The following is an 18,040-nucleotide window of genomic DNA, read 5'->3' on the forward strand; positions in this document are numbered from 1 at the left end:
TCAACCATGTGATGCAGCAGCAAAAAAAGGGTGAATGCCATTCTAGGCTGCATCAATAGAAATATAATGTCCCGATCAAGGGAAGTAATAATCCCACTCTATTCTGCCTTGGCCAGACCACACCTGGAGTACTGTATCCAGTTCTGGGCACCAGTGTTTAAGGATACTGACAAGCTGGAATGTATGCTGAGGAGAGCAACCAACATGATCAGGGGTCTGAAATAAAGAATGGTTGAGGCATGTTTAGCCTGGTAAAGAGTAGACTGAGATGAGATATGATAACTATCTTCAAATATCTAAAGGATTGTCATGGGAAGGATGCAGTAAGGTTGTTTTCTCCTGCTCTGGAGGCTAGGAGCCAAACCAAGGGATTCAAGTTACAAGAGAGGAGATTCCAACTAAACATTCTGACAAGAGGTGGTGGACTCTCTTTCCCTGGAGGTTTTAAAGCAGAGGTTGGATCGCCATCGGTCATGGATGCTTTAGTTGAGATCCCTGCATTGCAGGGGGTTAGACTAGATGACCCTTTGAGTTCCTTCCAACTCTACAATTCTATGATTCTATGAACATATGAAGCTGCCTTATACCATTAGCTCATTTAGCTTAGCAGTGTCAACACTGACCGACAGTAACGCTCCAGGGATTCAGACAGAAGTATTTTCCCAGACCATGTGCTCTTCCAAGAAGATTTTAGAATTGTTCGAAGATGTGTGGCATCTGCATTTCCTCTGTAAAATGATAACATTGTGTGCCAAATACAATTTTGCACCAACTGCTGGAGCAGTATCTAGATTGAAAAGGGCCAATAAACCTGGATCCTGACAAGACAGAGGTGCAGATTGTGGAAGCTTCCCACAATGGCATATTCTGGATGGAGCTGCACTCCCTCTAAAGGAATATAGAGTCACTGAGGCCACTTCCTGGACTGGGATAGTTTAACAACAGTTTACACTCTGATAACCTCACATTTAGACTATTGTAATGCAGCCTAAGTGGGGCAGCCCTCAAGGACAGTCTGAAAGCTGCAGTTGATGCAGAATGAGGTTCCCATATTCCAGTTATGTCTAAACTTGGGGGACTACAGTTAGTTCAAAAACAGAGGAAGATGCTTCTGATCTCACTGCCACCTCAGAAGAGGAGATAGGGGTTCATAAGTCCAAGGATCATTCATGTAAATGCTAACCCATAGTGTAGCAGCACATCTGAAAAGGCCCAATGAGATACAGAGAAAAACAGGTTTTAAGGAACTTGTGAAGGGAATGTAACTTCTGAGATCAAGCACTATAAATAAATCACAATAGATAATATATTTATTATTATGCAAATCATGAATATTTAGGCTGGGAACCAAACAGCACAGACATTTAGTTTCTGTGTGATGGGGAATACTGTTCTTCCAAACAACACTCAGCCCTTGCTTCTGGAAAGTTCTCAGCACAAGTCTTCAAGTACACATGATTTTGTTTAGTGTCCTTACAAGTGCACAGAGAGATTTAAAGGGAAATCCTTAATTTTACAATTGCATTCTGAAGCAAATACAAGTTCTGCAGTGGATGAGCATAGATTTTAGATTCTACTTCTGCCTAGCTTAGAAGTTCCACTTAGTTGCAAACAGATGTGCCTTAACTGTATGTGAGTATGTTCAGGAAACATATAAATTAAAAAGCCATACATTTTATTGATATTGCCAACGTTTTCTTGATTTAAAACAATCCACCATGGTACTATATTGGGCGTCCTTGGCAGAAGATTTCAGGACATTTGAAATGATGGAACTTGTAACTGCACAACATACAGTACCAGAAACATACAACTGCATGCAATGGGCATGTAGTTGTATGTTTCTTATATGTCATGCACAGTCACAAGTTCCTCCGTGACCAGTTACAGAAAGACTGGAAAGCTCTTAGAATACTTCCTCTGCTATTACGTGTACTGCTCCAAGAGCATAAACAAGCATTAAGAGCTCAACCCCAATATATCCTGATTTATCTCTGCACTTGCCTGTTCTACCCAAAAAAGCATGAATTGTAGGACTATTTTGAACTGCAGCTGTTTCTGCCTGCCCCCTCAAAAAAGAAGGTAGTCAAAATAATGATCGGTTGCTCAAATCCCATGTACTACACCCCCAAAAACATGAGGAATGGGTAGGGAACACAAAACTCTGCTCTTCCCAGAGGAAATCTATTCCCCTGTCTCCCAAACACACTTTTCTATCTAGTCCATGTGAACAAGCACCCGAGTGGGAACAAGCGCTCCAGTGGGGCCCACTGCCTTTCATCCAAGAGATGTCTTTTCCCACTGGAAAATACATGCATTGTGTGAAAATATTTTAATATATTCATGCACATTCCTATAGTTAGCAGGCACAGAGGCACAGAGGGTGCCGGCAAAAGATACACTGCAGTAAGAATGCCACCTGTTCTCTCGGATGCCCACAAGCATGTAAATGGTGGGAATATACAGGATGGGTGCTGAGTGTTTATTGTGCTGCAGGAAGATTTTACTAATTACTTTCCTAAAGTCCAAAGCCGCACGCCTGTTCTCCTCCCGCCGCTGCCCCCCCCCCCAACAAAGCGAAGGGCAGAGAAGAGTAAAGGGGGAGAGGGAGAGGGAGAGAAAGAGAGAGAAAGCAAGGGATGCATTTCAAAGTTTCTCCAAGAACTGGAAGGGGAAAGAAAAGCCGGGTCTGATGTGAAATCATAGAGGTCAAAGGTGGGCCTCCCTCCCTTGTGAGAAAGCGGTAAATCAGGCCGGTTTATCAAACGATCATTTTCTTTTGAAACTGGAAGGCAGCAGCTGGGACAATTCTGCAGATGTGCTTGATGAGTTTGGGACAAAAATGGGCCACTCCTCTCCCCCTCCCCTCTATAAGAGCTCCCAACAGGGGCTGCTTCTCCCTTCACTGCCTCCAAGAACCTCCCCTCCCTTCTTGGCGGTCAGCTGAGACCCCCACCCACTGATCGCTTTTGTCTTCTTGGCCTTTGGACACACTGGCAAGGCCCTTTATGAGACCCCAATCAAGACCCCCATGACACAGGTACCTAGTAGAGATACCAGGCCCTTTTCAAAGGAGGAACAACAAGGAAAATATGCTGAGCCCATTGTCTCCAAGCGACACTAGATGAGATGAAAAGGACGGGCCGCCCTTTCTGCCAAGGCTGTCTGCCAATCATCCCCACTTATTAAGGTCACAATGTAGAAAATTTTGACCTACATTTAATCAAAGAGTCATTAGACCTTTATAAGCCACAGGGGAAGGTGGAACTATGCCACAAATACAGAGGGAAAAGACTGTACCCTGATATTGTTTTTCGCAGGGTCAAGGCCAGCTGGTGCCACCTGGTGGCCCCCTTCCTATGTAGGTGGGTCACACCTGACTGCAGGTTTACCTGGTGACAGCAGCAGTCAGCTGGGAAGTCACCACCCAAAATTTCTCTAAATACCCTGGGAAACTGCAGTTTTGGGAGCTCCAGGAAACTGTGGGAATTCAAAATAGTGGTTGATAGCGGCCTGGCCTCTGTACACATTCCAGCTTGTCAATAATTTTCTTAAACCGTGGTTCCCAAAACTGGACACAGTACTCCACCTGTGATCTGACAAAGGCAAATTAGAGCAGAACCATTACTTCCCTTGATCAGGACATTATACTTCTGTTGATGCAGCCTAAGACCCCTATATCATTTTCAGATGTACTATAGGCAAGCCAGGTGTCCCCATCTTATATTTGTGCAGCTCTTTCTTCCTGCCTAAGTGTAGAACCTTACATTTTCCCCTGTTGATATGTGTTTTATTAGTTTATTAGTTTTGGCCCAGTTCTCCAATCTGTTAAGATCATGTGGAAACCCAATTCTGCCTGCTGCAGTATTAGCTACTATTCCCAGTTTGATGTCACCAGGGGCAGACTTTGGTCTTTCAAATTTCAGCAGTGTCCTATATGAGTCCAAAATTTGGTGCCCACGCCCCCTCACCTTCTGTTCTGCATAGCTGTGATACCCTGTGGCACTCGCTAGGCTAAGCACCCAGTGCAGCAGAACTGGTTGCACTACCCTAAATCCACCTATGGTGTCATCTGCAAATCTGATGAGCATCCCCTCAATTCCTTCATGCAAGTCATTTATAAAGGTGTCAAACAGCAACAGGCCCAGGACAAAACTCTGTGGCACCCTACTTGTCATTTTTTCCCCAGGATTATGGGGAACTGTTGGTGAGCACTCTTTGGGTTCAGTCAGTCAACCAGCTACAAATCCACCTAACAGGTACCTGGTCTAGCCCATATTTTACCAGCTTATATGCAAGAATATCTTAGGGACTTGTCAAAAGCCTTACTGAAATCAAGATGCACTAAGTCCACAGCATTCCCCTGATCCACCAAGCTTGTAACTCTATCAAAAAAAGAAATGAGATTTATCTGGCTGCCTGGTATTAACATTCAAGCTGACTGTCTGGTAGTTTCCTGGGTCTTCCTTTTCTCCATTTTTGAAGATGAACATTTGCCCACCTCCAGTCTGCAGAAACCTCATCTGTTCTCTAAGAATTCTCAAAGATCATAAACATAAGTTCTAAGATTAAATCTGCAAGTTCCTTTGGTATCCTTGGGTGCAGCTCATCAGGTCCTGGAGATCTGAATTCATTTAAAGTAGCCAGGTATTTCCTTACCACCAGGGTCATACAAGACACTCAGGTCCCAATCTCAGAAAGCAACACCTCAGATCCTACGTGTCTCTTAAAAGAGAGAATCTCAATCTAAAAGCTTTGTCTCCAAATACCTACAAAACTGTTTGTTCCAATTCACACAAGCAGCTCTTGCTTATGAAAATGTGTTATGTAACCATATTCCTTCATAATTGTTGAAAGCTGGAGAACAAAGATAAAGTTACTACATGAAAAACATGCCATATAAACAAGCTGTTTACATGGCACAACATCAGTTTGCCACTGCTGAAGGTGATACAGAAAGATTATACAACTGCAACAGGGCACGGAAGATAAAGCTGTTCAACAAGACTCACTCAAGGCAGACAAACAGTTGACAATATAAAAAGGCAGGGAAACCTTGCAATTCAGAGACCAATTTAGCTTTCAGAACAGGTCTTCACGGAGCCAGAATAAGAATGTGTATGTCCTGTGTCCTACATTAATCACCAGACAGGATAGTTTTAATGGCAGCCCTGCAACTCGATCCAGCTAGCACCTGCAGAGACACTGGCTGGCAGCTTTCACCTCCTTGTTACTGTAAATGCCTGAAGTTCTGATCAGGTTTCCTGGAACTGATGCAACACGTGGGCTACCAAAACAGTTTGGCCACATGACACTGCTCACTAAATGAAACTGCTTTAGAAGGCAATTGGCACCGCATGGCCTCAAAGGCCCAAGAGAAATACGGCTGCATGGCAGGTGCTTGATATCACAACTAATGTCAGATCTCTTCAAGTTTAGCATGCACTTTCCTGTATATTTCCAGATTATTTCTGCTTGAATAGGTAGCAGAAGAACAAACAAATAACTGCCTCCCCAGTATCATCTTCTGGCATGTTGTGGCTTCTACCATAATGTGATGTGGTTCTTAGGGGCTCAATTAGGGTATTTTGATAGAAGAGTGCTTTGTTCTCAGTCTTTAGGAAAAAAGAGTTATGTAATATCTCTAATGTAGTAAGCTATTTTGGGCTCTCAGTCTATAAGGAATAAATTCTCAGTCTACAAGTGTAAAATCCAGATAGTTATTTGCCCTAGCCCAACACATGATTCAACACATGATATGAGATTAGCACAGCATGTTTCAGACACTATTTACTGGAACATGCAACATTCCTTCCAGAACAATCCTGATCTATACTTGAGCCTTTAAAACACTTTCCACATAGTTTGCTAAGCATGCCCTAATTTGCTGTCCTGTATTGGAAATAAATTGCAGCACCAAAATGCCTGTGCAACTTATATACATCAAAGCTCAATTTCCTGCCCCCGTTTACTTTAGCTGACTCTGATATACACTCCCAACAAACTTATCCTCTCAAGAGCTCACCCACACCAGTTTTAACATATTTTGAAGCTGCCAGCAGTGCTAAGAAACAGCACTCAAAACTTCTTTCCCACTTTCCATATACACCCTTCATCCTCATGAGTTCTTGTTTAAAGGGTGTCCAGTGCTGGTTACACCTGAGGCAATCACATACCAAATGGGCCCCAAACAACCCTTTGAAGGGAAGAGGAAAAAAGACAAGAAACATGGACAACAACTAACTCTCTAATTGAAGGAGAAAGGCTAGCATCCTGCTGCCTGGGTACCTGTGCAGGTTTGTTGCGGATTCTCTTTGAACATTTGGCAGGTCGCTGCCCTCCCCAGAGAAAGATGAAAAAAAATAAAGCAATGATTACTATTGTAGCTGACTAGTGAGGCAGCCTTGCACGAGTCAGGCCATGAAAGGCCTAGTTGCTGAAAAACAAACCCTTAATTTAAATGTTAATGAAAGTGCTGTGGAGACATCAGAGAGTTACGTTTTTGAGGGTTTTTTCCTCTCTTTTTTGCAAGAAGCAGATATACCACCAGTAGAATTTATGGCCCCGTTGCCTCCCCTCTTGCTATCCCTGCTTCATCAGGCAGTGAAGTTAAAAAAAAAACTAATTTTAACATTAACTCCACACTTCCACCCTGGGATGCAATTGCTAAATTATCTGCTGGCAGGACACTGATCAAAGGTGGAAAAACAAAGGCACACTGCACAGCCAAGCAAAAGTAAACAGTGGCCATGGCCCAGGAAAATTACCTTCTCCATCCCTCCCCTTGGAAGTTTGAAAAATGGAGAAGAAAGATCACTGACTGGAAATGGAAACCTGCAGTCTTATGTGGGACCCCTGAACTGTAATCAATGTGACAGGAGAAACTAACACACACGGGCATTTTCTCCTTCACTGTGCAAAATGGTAGAAGAGATGGGTTTCTCCCCTAGCCTCACAGGAAAACCCTCTGCACCTGGAAATCGGAAATTAAAATCACAGCAGCAGCTGTACCACATAAACCTATGGAACTACATTAAAGGAGAACCTGACATTAGCTGCCAACTTCCTAATAGAATGAAGTCTCTCAGAATAGTTGTCTCCTCATTACAATGCTCTGACAAGCTCAGCAGAGAGAAGAAATTCATTTTAAATATTTTCCCTCTAACCTGTGAGCACCGTCATTTGCTATGATGAAAGAGTATATTTTCTGAAGGGTATGAGAAAATGTGGCATCACTATCACAATCTTTAATATTCTACAAGATTCCACCATTCAACAAATCTAAATCTATTGATTTAAGCAAATAGGTTAACAGGATCAAAACAGAAATATATAACAATATTGCTCCCATCATATGGAAAGGAGAATAAAGGTTAGCTGGAAAAATTACTGCAGTATTTAGGGGGGGAGGGGGGAGTAGCTAAACAATCATCGGTAGGGAACAGCCCTGCAGTTCCACCTTAATAGTAACCTTTAGATTATGGTCCATTTGGGGAAGCACTCAGTTCTGCAAACTGAACCACAGCAAATCTAGCTGGGCTCTTAACAGTGCATTTGCCACCATCAATAGCAAGTTAAACCTCCATTCAGATAACACACATCACTTCAGTTGCCTCACTGCAGTAGCAGAGGAAGCAGATGAAGATATTGCCATTATGGAGTTAGCCTAGAAACATAGTGCTACAAGAGATTAGCATAACAAGAGAAGAAAATCCAGCACTACTCAATGAATAGGGCAAACTCTGTTGCAATAAAAAACTGCAAAACACATTAGCTCAAAGTACCAAGGAACGCACCCCATAATCAACTGGATCAGACTGCAGACACAGGTGGAAACAAGAAAGTGTGTCCACAGGACTTGAGGAAAGTCAAATGTGCATTCAACTTTGCCATACACAGTGGCTGGATATTGAGCACATGCTGGTATCCTAGTCATCTGTATCACAAATGTGGAGAGGAAACCCTGAGACAAGTGCAGCCAGGATGACCCAAAGCACATCCAAGGATATGTTTCTGCTTTCAACCCCTGTACAGAAGTGGCTGCATATCAGTACTAAGTATCCTAATTGAGCAGAGACAGAATGCTCAATATTTTCATATGATCTATAAGTTTTGCTGATTGTAAGATAAAAGCCAAATGAATCAAACCTACAATGTATTTTGGACTGAAGCAAAAATATTCTGTTTGCTAACAATTATTAAGAATAGTGTTCGGATCCATCAGAAAGGCAATGATTCAGCATCCTAAAGGTAGATAGATGATAGATGATAGATGATAGATAGATAGATAGATAGATAGATAGATAGATAGATAGATCAAAGAAGAAAAAGATCCTAAAGTCAGGCAAGGATACTGAATCACCCAAAAGTTAACTCTTCCCAAAGAGATGAAACATTCAGTTTAGCTTGTGGGGGGACTCTCACACTACACTAAGAGTACTCACTCTTGCCCCCAAACTCACTTTCTTCTAGGATAGCGGCAACATTTTCTTGGAAGCGACAGGTTTATAGGTTAGCCGACACCTTCGCTCTGTGGAATTTTAATTAACTTCTCCCATCATTAATATGTTAAGGAGCAGAGGTTCTATTATATAGGGTCAGCCCGTGTTTCAGGCCTTGCTATATCAGCCGTCAAATTGAAGAATTAATGACGTGGCTAATCGGTTCTAATACTTGAGGGGTGGGGAGGGAAGAGAGGTGCAGTGGGATCAGCAGTCTCATAAAACAAGCCGAGTGATCCAAACCTGATTGCTGATGGAGAAGCCACTCTGCAAGCTTCCATTTATCACTCAGTGGGGGGGAAATGAAGCTAGGTAAATATTGTGACAGAGAGTGTGTGTTCACTCCAGGGAGAGAAGTCAGTGTTCTGACAAGAGGCCAGCCCTGCGGGTCATCACTTAGGAGGATAAAACAGTGTTCTGCAAGGGCTCTCCCAGTCACAGGAGCACATCCAGTGCATACTGCGTAAAGCTTAAGGGGATGAGCTCTGAACAGGCTGGCTGAAGGCTCTTAGTGCTGGTCTATCTGATGCACATGCATTTTAAAAAAACAGACATGTCCACTGGTTCGTGCTGGCAACAGTGCACCACTATGATAGTTCTTATGTTCACTAATTTAAAGGGCATTCCAAATGGTCTCCACTCAACAGTTTGGTGCTTAAAAAGACAAGCATGTGCTCACTAATTGCCAGGGTTTGGCCCTCTGAGGTCTCCTTGGAGGAAGAGCACATCTCCTTATGCTCAGAGAAGGAGGGAAGATACAATACCAATGAAGGAAGAATGGCAGAAAAAAAGTTAATAGAATATATAGAAATGGCAAGACTGACAAACAGAATAAGAGATTAAGATAAAAAAAACTATTCGAGGAAGATTGGAAATGTTGTATGGCATATTTAGAGTCATACTGTAAACATATTAAGAGGTTAGCAATAACAGAATAAATTCAGCAGTGAAAAAAAAATATTGAGCTATGAAGACAAAAATAAGATAGAGGGAGGAATTAGAATATGTAGTGGAAAGGGAGTCAATAAAAATTGTGTATTTCTTTATTTGTAATGTTGTAAAATACAGTGTGAAATGAAAATGAAAATGAAAATGGGGTGGGAGGAGTGTGTGTCCCCTAAGCAGATCTCAGTAACCCAGAAGAGCTGTTGAATATAGACATGCCTGCTCCAAGTCTGGAGGTCCCCCCTCACATCTGGGCTCCAAGCCAGCCATCAAGCAACACCCACATTTCACCCAGGGCCATATGAGAAGAGGAGATGGTGAGCAACACAAGAGATTTGGGAGCACACCTGCGTTACCAGATAGCTGCATGTGAGGTTACTTAGGAAGAGAGGGAAAAGGTGGAAGCCTGAATCAGGGCCTGGCTGAGAGCCAGGAAAGGAATGAGCACCCAGCTCCTAATCTGAACAGCTTTATCACTAGAGCAACAGCTCCAGCCTTCCTGAACTGAGGGAATGAACACTAAATTCAAGCAATTGATGTGAACCAGTAAAGGACAACAAGGTCAAGGTACTCCATGCCTTGGTAACTTCCAAATAGGATTATTGTGATGTGCTCTATGTGGGGCTACTTTTCATAGAATCATAGAATCATAGAGTTGGAAGAGACCACAAGGGCCATCGAGTCCAACCCCCTGCCAAGCAGGAAACACCATCAGATCACTCCTGACATATGGTTGTCAAGCCTCTGCTTAAAGACCTCCAAAGAAGGAGACTCCACCACACTCCTTGGCAGCAAATTCCACTGTCGAACAGCTCTTACTGTCAGGAAGTTCTTCCTAATGTTTAGGTGGAATCTTCTTTCTTGTAGTTTGGATCCATTGCTCCATGTCCGCTTCTCTGGAGCAGCAGAAAACAACCTTTCTCCCTCCTCTATGTGACATCCTTTTATATATTTGAACATGGCTATCATATCACCCCTTAACCTCCTCTTCTCCAGGCTAAACATGCCCAGCTCCCTTAGCCGTTCCTCATAAGGCATCATTTCCAGGCCTTTGACCATTTTGGTTGCCCTCCTCTGGACACGTTCCAGTTTGCAAGTGTCCTTCTTGAACTGTGTCCAGAACTGGACACAGTACTCCAGGTGAGGTCTGACCAGAGCAGAATACAGTGGCACTATTACTTCCCTTGATCTAGATGCTATACTCCTATTGATGCAGCCCAGAATTGCATTGGCTTTTTTAGCTGCCGCGTCACACTGTTGGCTCATGTCAAGTTTGTGGTCAACCAAGACTCCTAGATCCTTTTCACATGTGCTGCTACTTTTGAAGACGACTTGGAAACTTCAGCTGGTTCAAAATGCAGCAGCCAGATCGCTGAGGTTCCCTTAGAATGCATACATCCCTTAGAATGCATACAAGAGGCCTAATTCAAGGTGCTCACATTAGTGTTCAAAGCCCTAAATGACTTAGGTTTCAAATATCTTAAATACCACCTCCTTCCCCACAAACCCTCATGGGTGTTAACAGAAGGGGCCGTCTTGGTAATTCCAACATCCTCAGAGGTTTGAGGGGTGGTGCCCCAGGAGAGGGCCTTCCCCATAAAGGATTCCTTTCTTTACCCTAGCCTTTGACACCAGAGATGTTGTTGTTGTTGTTGTTGTTGTTGTTGTTGTTGTTGTTGTTGTTGTTGTTGTTGTTGTTCCACCATTCATCTATAGTTCTCAGTACCCACCCTATTCCTGTGACTGTAATTTTATTTCACTGCTTTAATAAACTGAAACTGAATACTGATGACTACGATGATATACACAAGAGAGGGAGAACCAGTCATCACAACAGGACAATGTTCAATTTAGCATAATTGGATGCTTTGATTCTCAACAGCCTAATGCAAGGTTCCAAAAGCTTATGAAAAAACTAGGCTCTGCTTCAAATGTAAGACAAGTTTGCCACAGAAAAGCTCATTGTAATTCAGAACAGAAAATGAGCTTCCTCAAAGAATAACTACCTTGCTGCAAGCTGCTTTTGAGGTTAAATACCTCAAAATAAAAGTTGAGTCAGGGTACAAAGCGCTTCCAAATCTTCAAGATACAAGGCACTGCTCAAGCCTTGTGTAGTTCAGTTTTGTGACTTTTGTATACAATTGTAACTTATGGCCAATATTCAGTTCTTAACATTAGCAGAGTAGCAATATGATTACAAAATAACTCATTGGAACAGTTTAATTTCCTCTGTGTATCTTTCCCCAACACATCAGATTTTGTTCACAGATGCCCAGCTGTGACAAGAACAGTAGCCAGAAGATACTCCCATGTGTTTTAATGACTCTTATCAACATTCCCACAGAAAATGAGTGCTTTTCTGGTGCCCCAATGGTACAGGGCAGCTTCAGGGAATCTGCACATTCTTATGTACAGATACCTTTTTCATTCTGCAGCATCAACAGAAGAGGCTGTCTGAAATAGAACCAAACTATGGGCTTTGGCAATAGAGCATGCACAACAGAATCTGCTTTGCATTTTGCTTTTTTCGTTGCCAGGGGACCAGCACTGAATAAGTTTCATATAGGAAATACATATGTACAATGTATCAAAATGAAATTTGCTTATTTTTACAGTATTCTCATGAACTCTGAGGTCAAGTGCCATAAACACAGTCTCAATTTAAAATATGGTTCTCTATCTTCCAACAGCACTTGAGTACGCTGCACTTAAAGGAAGAGCAGATTTTTCTCATTCCAATCCTTCCATGGATTGGTTGCAGCTAATTGTAAATCCCACCTATCTTCCAACTGTACAGGGATTTTCTATTAATTAGTTTTGGAATTAGTATGCAGAATGAACTGTTTGAACTTGCTGCAGTTTTCTGTTTCTTCAGTTCCTTGGACTGGTGATTTGCCATGAGCAATTCTATGTATTAACATATCACACAGGGGGTGGGGGTGGGATAGTATGATCATATCTACAGCATGTTTCATGGCAAAGGCCATGTTACTAGATAATGACCAACTTGCTACAGCTAGCCTGTAACCACTCTAAGCCTTCTTTCTCTTGAATCTTCTGAGCAAAACACTGTATTTTGTACTTAAGAAAAAGCCTTCCATATTTCCAGTTATAGATAGGTAGCCGTGTTGGTCTGCCATAGTCAAAACAAAATAAAAAAAATGCTTCCAGTAGCACCTTAAAGACCAACTAAGTTAGTTCTAGGTATGAGCTTTCGTGTGCATGCACACTGTGTATCTGAAGAAGTGTGCATGCACACGAAAGCTCATACCTAGAACTAACTTAGTTGGTCTTTAAGGTGCTACTGGAAGGAATTTTTTTATTTTGTTTTAAGAAAAAGCAATACTGTACAGTACTTTGCAGATTGTAATTGGAATGTGGTTGTACAAGTGGCAACAACTGGATACAGCTTGTGACACAGCGGTGAGTGACAGAACTACTCCCATGCTCAATCACATTCCATCAGTTGCAATTAAATTGCTTTGAGTGTGTACAGATCCCTACTGCATAATGCAGAAAGGCAAGGAAAAGATTAAAAATCAGCCAACAACCGAAAAGTTAACCCTCGTCCCCTCCCACAAAAAAAGTGCAACTTACTTTTTATGCTTTCATATGCATAGAGGATATAATGTTGCTCTTGCCAAAGTGGCACTTGCAAGGGTATTGTGCAAGTGTAAGCTTTGGGTGAAGAGAAAAAAAAGAGAAAACTAAAGATCCTTATGCAGAAAGTATTTGGTACAATATCTAAGTCAGTGCACCCCTTGACTTCACCCATACAGACCAGAGTATTTTGCAAGTTCAAACTTATTTTTTCTAGAACGCAAAGGGCAAGAGAAATAGAAGGAAATGTTCTGAATTCCACAAAAAATATAGAGTATTCTTATCTACCTAATTTACTGTTTCTACACAAAAAAAGGTTTTGAGTCACAGAACTGATGATACTTAAATGCTGAGTTCTAGACCTCCTGAATACTTGGTATAATAGGAAACTTTAGACCTAAAGAAAAACCAGATTTAACATGAGGTGTGCATACATTCAAATGCAATTTTTATTCTTGTTACCTTAATAATGGACTAATGGCAATGGACCAGACCCGGTCTTCAGTCTGTATGGTGTGCAAACACTGCCCAGCTCTGCCTGGTGATAAGGACCAAACCTAGAGAGAGAGAAAGCGCAAATGAACACCACACAACAAGTGCAGCTGTGTTTGGAAACGATCCCTCGCAAAGAAATATTGGGAGCACAATTTGAAATTAGCAGAGTAAACTTAAATCAACTTCTTTACCCCTGCAATATTTTGACTGCATGCTTTCTAAGCAAAGAAATGATAGAAGAGATTAGTAGCAGCTTCTGTCCAAATCAGTCCCAGTTCCGGTGCTAAAAGCAGAGAACAATCATCTGAAATGCATCTGCTCAAATTATGTTGAAGGTCTGCATGTCAGAACAAATTTAGATTTTATCTCATCTTTATTCTTATGGTTCCTTGTCTGGGCAAATCCTTAAAGCCTTCTCTCCAAGTTTGTTGCAAAACAATAGAAACACATGGAGAATGGGGCAGTCTAATTTCCCATGCAGTGCCCCCTTCTGTACTAATTGTTAAAACATGCTCAAATCCCTTAATGCACATTCACACTTTGATAATACTTGTTCTCCCACAATACATGTTGTTTATTACCAGGGTAAAGTGACTTGTTTATGAGCTTTCAGAAATCTGTTACTGACATAGTGAATAAAGCTTAGGCTTGTGTTCCTGACATCCTTTTGAATACCATCATTTCTTTCCTCTACCCCCAACAAATTCATCTCCCATTTTCTGGATCCTGAGATTTTAGTTTCTGATTCCCTCAACTATCCCCCAATGTCTTAAGGGAATTCAAAGCTGGGAGTGTTGTATTTGTTTGTTTGTTGATAATGCTCAGGATTGCAGGCTATTCAGTGTCAAAGGGGAATTTGGCACCTAGTGTCAGCAAAAGCAGCAGAAAAGTTGAGCTCTTTTAATGCACCCCTATCTCATACAGGTTAAAAATATTGCTGGGAGCATGCTATCTGGTGCCTATCAATGAGGAATGTGCATTAGCAGCTACTCAAAGCTCAGCCCTAATCAACACTCACTATCCCTCCAATGCACTTACAGTTCCCATTAGAGACCTACTAGGGATTCCCTTCTAGCTAGGAGTCAACACAAGGAAAATGTCACTTGGTAAAAATAAAAGCAAATTCCCTGCTCATAAGGATCAGGCTGGAAGAGTGTTAGGTGAGCCAGATTCCATTTCTGGGGTTTTTAAAAAAAGACAATGAGCACAATTAAAGCAAAATTCCCTTTGACTTTGAGGATTTTGCCCTCAAGGTCACAAGATGCCTTCCAAGTTTCCAGTGGCAGGGCATCAAAGAATCCCACATAGTGGATAGTTTAATTCAGTGTGATTAAAATTCAGAAACTGAGCTACTTTTCCATTCAGATCTCAGCCTGATGGGCCACAACAGGAGCACTGTTGAACATACAGTAAAATATTAAGAAATGTGTTCCCAAATGCATGTTTGGGTTAAAAGTAGGTCCTGGGTCTGAAAAGGTTGAAGATACCAGCTGTAGAAGTTCCAGCATTTTATTGTTCTCATAGGTAGGAAGTATAGATTCATAGAATCATAGAAGAATCATAGAGTTGGAAGGGATCCCGAGGGTCATCTAATCCAACCCCCTGCAATGCAGGAATCTCAACTAAAGCATATATCACAGATGGCCATTCAACCTCTGCTTAAAAACCTCCAAGGAAGCAAACAGCTGACAATAAACAATGAGTCATAATACAAATAACGTAAAGCAAATAGAGCATTTTTGCCACTGGTTGACACTTTTGAAACACTTCACATTCTTCTGCTGCTGTTCAGCCTATCCTCTTAATGGATTTCTTCTGAGTCTCCAAATTGTCAGAACCATTTGGCCAGTGCCAGAACCATTTGGTCAGTGCCCCATAAGGAAACTATCAGTTAAGACACAGTCTGCTGGCTGCTTGGGTGGGAATTGTTGCATGCAAAAGGCTCTGCTCATTGAAAGCAGCTCTAGAGATAACCCAGATCCTGATCTTAAACTAAGAGTAGGGAGCGTAGAATCAGAAAAGCTAGGACTGTTCACTGAAGCTGGACTAATCCTGGTCACTACCCCAAAGAATGTTCTTCCATTGTAAGCGTAATGTCAGGGGAAGAAAAACACTACATCCCTCTACACGTGTTCTCTCTGACAGCTTGCCACCCCAAACCTCAATAAATAAAAGCTCATGAAAAAATAAGCTGTTGCTCCACATCACTGTTAGCACAACTAAATTTCTAGCTAAACACACACACACACACACACACACACACACACACACACACACAGAACCTTGCATCTCCCCATTTCTCTCTAGGAAAATAAAAATATGACTCAGACAGTGAAAACTTTGGCTCTCAACAAGGGCCAGAAACCATATGGCCCTCTAAATGTTGTTGGAATCCACCTTCAAAGATTATGGGAATTGTAGTCTTTCATCATCTGAAGGGCCACAGGTTCCCAACACATGCTCTAAACTAAGCAAGTACGCTCTTTCAGCCCTAGAATCTTATAAAGGAAGGGAGAAATTGCTGTATAAATATTCTGTCCTCCAAGGGATCCTGACCCCCACTCAATTCAGCAAAAGAACTAACAGACAGAAGCCTTAAAGGGCAATGGAACCAGGACTCTGTAATCTGATTTTTGACTGTCATAAATCTCAGCATGCCCATATAATGTCTGTGTTACAAGAGAAATGTAGTTAGTTACTCCACTTTGGGCAGGTGGCTCTGAGATACATGTCTGAAACATTTGAGATAAACTTGTATAAATGTAAGAAAATCCCGGAAATGGGCAGCAATGAAGCTGAAAAGTTTGTTTAACTGTTAATCCCAAAGAGAGGAATGAGAACAGCATTCCCCCATTCCATCTTCCAATTTTCTTTTCTTACACACACTCCTATAAGTATAAAGCAAGACATACACACTCACCTTTGCTGTTCTGTCCCGTGAACCACTCACAACGATAGCTCCTTGACAATCCACACAGTTCACTTCCTGTTCATGCCCCAAGAACTTGAAGCTGAAGGAGCCATTCAGCTTATGAAGGACAATATTGCCATCTCTGAAAAACAAAACCACAGTGAAGAAGGTGCATCTCCTTGGAACAAATGCCACAAGGCAAATGGCATGAGAGCTTCTCATATCCAAAACTACTCTCCTTCACTGACGGTCAATTTACTGAATTCCGCTTCAGATCATCCCTGCCAATGAAAATGTAAAAAACGGATTTGAGAGAGCATGATGTAGAAGTGCTCTTCATGCTCTAGCTGGAGATATACCAGCACAATAGTTTCATTTCCTAAATACAACACATTATCTACACATACATTCAACCCAGCACATGCAGACAGGAGAGATCTCACCTCTGAGACCAATAGGTCTTGAAAACCCCTAGGTACAACAATGATAGAAACTGATGCAAAGTTGCCCTTTCATTTCATTTATTTCAAAAACTAGTATACAGAGATATTCAGGAAGTATTTATCTAATACAGCATATACATTCTATACTTAATTTGCCACTGAAGGCTGTACAGGCAACAAAGGACTTGCTCACATGTCCTAAAAGGTTTCTTTGGCAAATCCATGACCCCCACATGGCAAATGAACAAAGCACACACATGGTTTAACAGTCTTGGTCACAGTCTTGCAATAGGACAGGCCTGGGGAGGGCTGATTGTATATGCCATACTAAAAAAGAAATACAATCTGTGATCAAGCAACCCATACTCCGTACCAAGAGAAGCTGAATTTAGCCACATGCATAAATTATGCAAACTGAGCAAAAATGCATAATCTCTTATTTTGCATACATTATTCCACATTTTTTGATAGCCAAGGCTATTCAGGGTACAGAAGCTCCAACTGCAACCACTGGAAATCTGTTTCAGTCAACCTTCAGTTTTTGATCATATCCTTGCAGCTGTAAGGGCCAGAAGTCTGCCCTTTAAGAGTAAAATAAAAGAAAACTTAAATTCTCAGTAAACTGAATTTTGTTGCCCCATATAACATTTCACACTTCTGCAGAATCACAGCATGTACACCACCCTGGCCATGGGGACTGATTTGCCCAGTGATCCCCAAACAGGAATCCTTTAAATAAAAGTCAGTCACGCAATGCAGAAGCTCTGAAAGTCCGTTCTTCCAGTTCTTGTTCAAGGGCACCTATAAACCAATGCTGGACGCTCAACTACCATCACCCTCCTCCTTATTTCCCTATAACAAAGAGCTTACCCTCCTCCACTGACAATATGGCCATTAGCAAGCACAAAGCGGCACACGTCCTCCTGGTGGCCAGAGAAGACTGCTTGGGAACAGTGTTGCAAGCTGGTACCATTGGGATGGAGCCAATAAACTTGAATGTCTTCTGCCTGGGATAGGTAGAGGTAGTCATCATCTAGCTGCATCCAGGGCATTAAACTGGAGGGGGAAATATATTAAAATATTAGAAACTATGCTGACAGTTGACATCCTAAACTCTTAATTATTATGGAACTTCAGGCCTTTCC

General features: G+C 41.8%; 1 protein-coding gene across 2 annotated transcripts in view; it reads right to left on the bottom strand.

The window, feature by feature from the left end:
• The window catches only part of FBXW4 (F-box and WD repeat domain containing 4), a 75,343-nt gene that overhangs the window by 41,034 nt on the left and 16,269 nt on the right, over positions 1-18,040 (bottom strand). For both annotated transcript variants that reach the window (XM_081864007.1, XM_081864008.1), the window contains exons 3-5: positions 17,766-17,951; positions 16,462-16,594; positions 13,509-13,603 (exon numbers count right to left, since the gene is read on the bottom strand). In XM_081864007.1, coding sequence (XP_081720133.1) covers positions 13,509-13,603; positions 16,462-16,594; positions 17,766-17,951 — 414 coding nt within the window. The remainder of the gene's footprint in view (positions 1-13,508; positions 13,604-16,461; positions 16,595-17,765; positions 17,952-18,040) is intronic.

The sequence above is a fragment of the Podarcis erhardii genome (assembly GCF_964252035.2).
Source record: "Podarcis erhardii genome assembly, chromosome: 5".
Lineage (NCBI taxonomy): Eukaryota > Metazoa > Chordata > Lepidosauria > Squamata > Lacertidae > Podarcis > Podarcis erhardii.